Source organism: Dipodomys ordii, unplaced genomic scaffold (assembly GCF_000151885.1).
Source record: "Dipodomys ordii isolate 6190 unplaced genomic scaffold, Dord_2.0 Scaffold139, whole genome shotgun sequence".
In the NCBI taxonomy this organism is placed as follows: Eukaryota; Metazoa; Chordata; class Mammalia; order Rodentia; family Heteromyidae; genus Dipodomys; species Dipodomys ordii.
The window spans coordinates 3,749,559-3,752,204 of record NW_012267355.1 but is presented as its reverse complement, the minus strand read 5'-3'; the positions used below and the strand labels follow the sequence as shown (position 1 = coordinate 3,752,204).

Sequence of the window (2,646 nt, the reverse complement as noted above, 5' to 3'; positions counted from 1 at the left end):
GCCCCCCGGGGCGGGTGACCTCAGCCGGCCGCCACCCAGCCCGGCTCCGTGCGGATGTCGCTTAAGATGGCAGCGGAGACGGGGGAGCTCCTCGGGGCTTGCGAGTTCATGAAAGGTGAGGGGCCGCCTCCCCGGCGTCCGGCCGCCTCTCCGCGCCCCCTCCCCCTCCCCGAACCCCAATTCCTCACGGATCCCTTTGTCCCTCCCCCCCCTCCGCGCCCCGCTCCCCTCCCCGAGGACCCCCGGGCTTCCGGCTTCTCTTTCTTGCGTCCCTCGTTCTTTTCTGCAGCTTCTCAATTAGTGGGACCTGGCCGGCTGCTGCCGGGGGGCGCGGGGAACTTAACCCCAGGGGTCGGGGTGTGTGTGTGTGTGCGTGTGTGTGTGTGTGTGTGTGTGTGTGTGTGTCGGTGGGGGGAGAATCCTGCTCCGGTTCACCCTCTCCCCTCCCGCCCTACTATGGCTAGCTTTGGTGTTCGGGACACCCCCTACCACACCCCCCTTCCTCTCCGGCCTCTCCTCCTGCTCCTCTTCCTCCCTTCCTCTTCTTGAAGTCCCCGCAGCGTCCCAGGAGAGGCTCTCTCGCCTCTCTCTTCTCCTTCCGCAAGCATCTCAGTTCGGAAGTAAACTTTCCATCTCCCAGTTTGGAGGGGGGTTACCCCGAAGCATGGGAGATCAGGACCCTGGGTCCCTCCGAAGCATGGGGGACAAGGACCTTGAGCCCCCCACCCGGCCTCTCGGTCTGGCTCTCTTTCTCTGGCCGGGGAGGAAGGTTTGGGGGGGTTCTCTGTAGATTTGGGGACTGGGGGGGTAGTTGGAGAGATCAGGTTTCTACAAGACTGCAACGTGTTCACGGGGTCTTTAAGTTAAGAGTAGCAGTTGTTACAATGTGTTCTCTTGGGTGTTATTACCAGCCTTCCTCGCACGTCCCTACTCATGTTTTTTTTTTCTACTTGTCTTTTTTTAAAATTTGTCTTTCAGATCGATTATATTTTGCTACTTTAAGGAATAGACCAAAAAGCACAGCAAATACCCATTATTTCTCCATCGATGAGGAGCTGGTCTATGAAAAGTAAGTCTCTCTCTCTCTCTCTCTCTCTCTCTCTCTCTCTCTCTCTCTCTCTCTTTCTTTGATGTGAGAACACTGTTCTGTCCCATTGTGTCGTTTTAATCTACTGCTCTGCTGTAATCCCAGGGAACATTACCATTTTTTTTTTTAAAGTTTAGGTGTTTGAGGAGTGTGGACACCTCACACCCCCTAGACTGCCACCGGGCAGCCACACACACACACACACACACACACACACACACACACACACACACACATTGTCATTGCCTGTTGCTCTCTAATTGGCCAGTGAATCAGTCGCCGGTATTTATGGAGCACACAGAGTACAAGGCAGTATGTGGATTACAGGTGCTATTTAAGTGCCCCAAACTTTATGGTACTACCTCCCCCCCCCATGAGTGCAATATTTATTTACTTTGTTTAGTTACTTGACATCTGTTGGATTAGGATTTAAGAATGCAAAGTAACTGCTGGAACTTCTGTGACAGACAGGTGACCCAAGGAAAAAATATTTTAATAATGTGAAGGATTTTTTTTATAATATATATATATATATATATTATTGTAAAGATACCATACAGAGGGGTTACAGTTGCATGAGTAAGGTAATGAGTACATTTCCTATGGAGCATTGTTACCTCCTCCTTTGTTTTTCCCCTACCATCCCTTCCATTCCCATCTCCCCAACTCCTCCTGCCTCAAAGGATATTTTAATAGTAAAAAATTAATTGGTTTGACCTATGTCACTTGTGGGCAGGGAAAGGAGGGAGAAATTGGGGGAAAGTAAAGGAAGGGATGACATTATCAAAAAAAAATGTACTCATTGTCTGGCCTAAGAAATAGTAGCCCCTCTGTTAAACACCTAAATTATAACAATAAAATTATTGAAAAATTATGGATAAATCTCCAGTCACTAAAAGCAAGATAGTAAGGACTAAGGAAGTTAACTCAGTCATCTTTTATTAAAAGAGCTGGTATTTCAGAGGAGCCTTCTACGTTCTAATTTAGATGTTTAATTTTAACTTCTTGTTCTTTTAACTGGATGTGCAGTTGAACGTGCATAGTTAAATGAACCATAATAAGCTTCCTAGGACTTGTCCACTTAGGGCTGTTGGCTGTTCTACCTAAGGATTTGTGGGTACTACCAGGCCTTTGGAAAAGTGAGCACTGTGCTGTCTTTTATTTGAGGGAAGACAATCTTGAATTGTCACTTCATTGGAAACTGATGTCTTCGGGCTGTTGCTCTATGTGGTACTGGGAGCTGGGTGCTTCTTGAATGGCTGAGAAAGGGAATGAAAGAGTCTTTTGCTGCAGCTTCTGAATGCCCAGAGTTGCTGAGCTAAAGTCGAAATCCCTGATGTCAGCTTACAGTTCTGCTTCTAGACGGGATTGTACCAGCAGCTTCCCTGACCCCAGTACCTGGGTGATGTCATTGCTAGCCAGCAGTGTTTATTGAGTGGTCACTTTGTTGTTGGGAGTATATCTTCTTGAGCTTACCTCCCCTCCCTCCCTCCCTCCCTCCCTTCCTTCCTCCCTCCCTCCCTTCCTTCCTTCCTTCCTTCCTTCCTTCCTTCCTTCCT

At 48.7% G+C, this 2,646-nt stretch overlaps 1 protein-coding gene across 3 annotated transcripts in view; it reads left to right on the top strand.

Moving 5' to 3' along the window:
• The first annotated feature begins 6 nt into the window (after nt 1–6).
• Nucleotides 7–2,646, top strand: part of Cdc14a (cell division cycle 14A) — a 162,974-nt gene continuing 160,334 nt past the window's right edge. For all 3 annotated transcript variants that reach the window (XM_013031435.1, XM_013031434.1, XM_013031433.1), the window contains exons 1-2: nt 7–115; nt 979–1,069. In XM_013031435.1, coding sequence (XP_012886889.1) covers nt 55–115; nt 979–1,069 — 152 coding nt within the window. In that variant the 5' untranslated portion in view covers nt 7–54. The remainder of the gene's footprint in view (nt 116–978; nt 1,070–2,646) is intronic.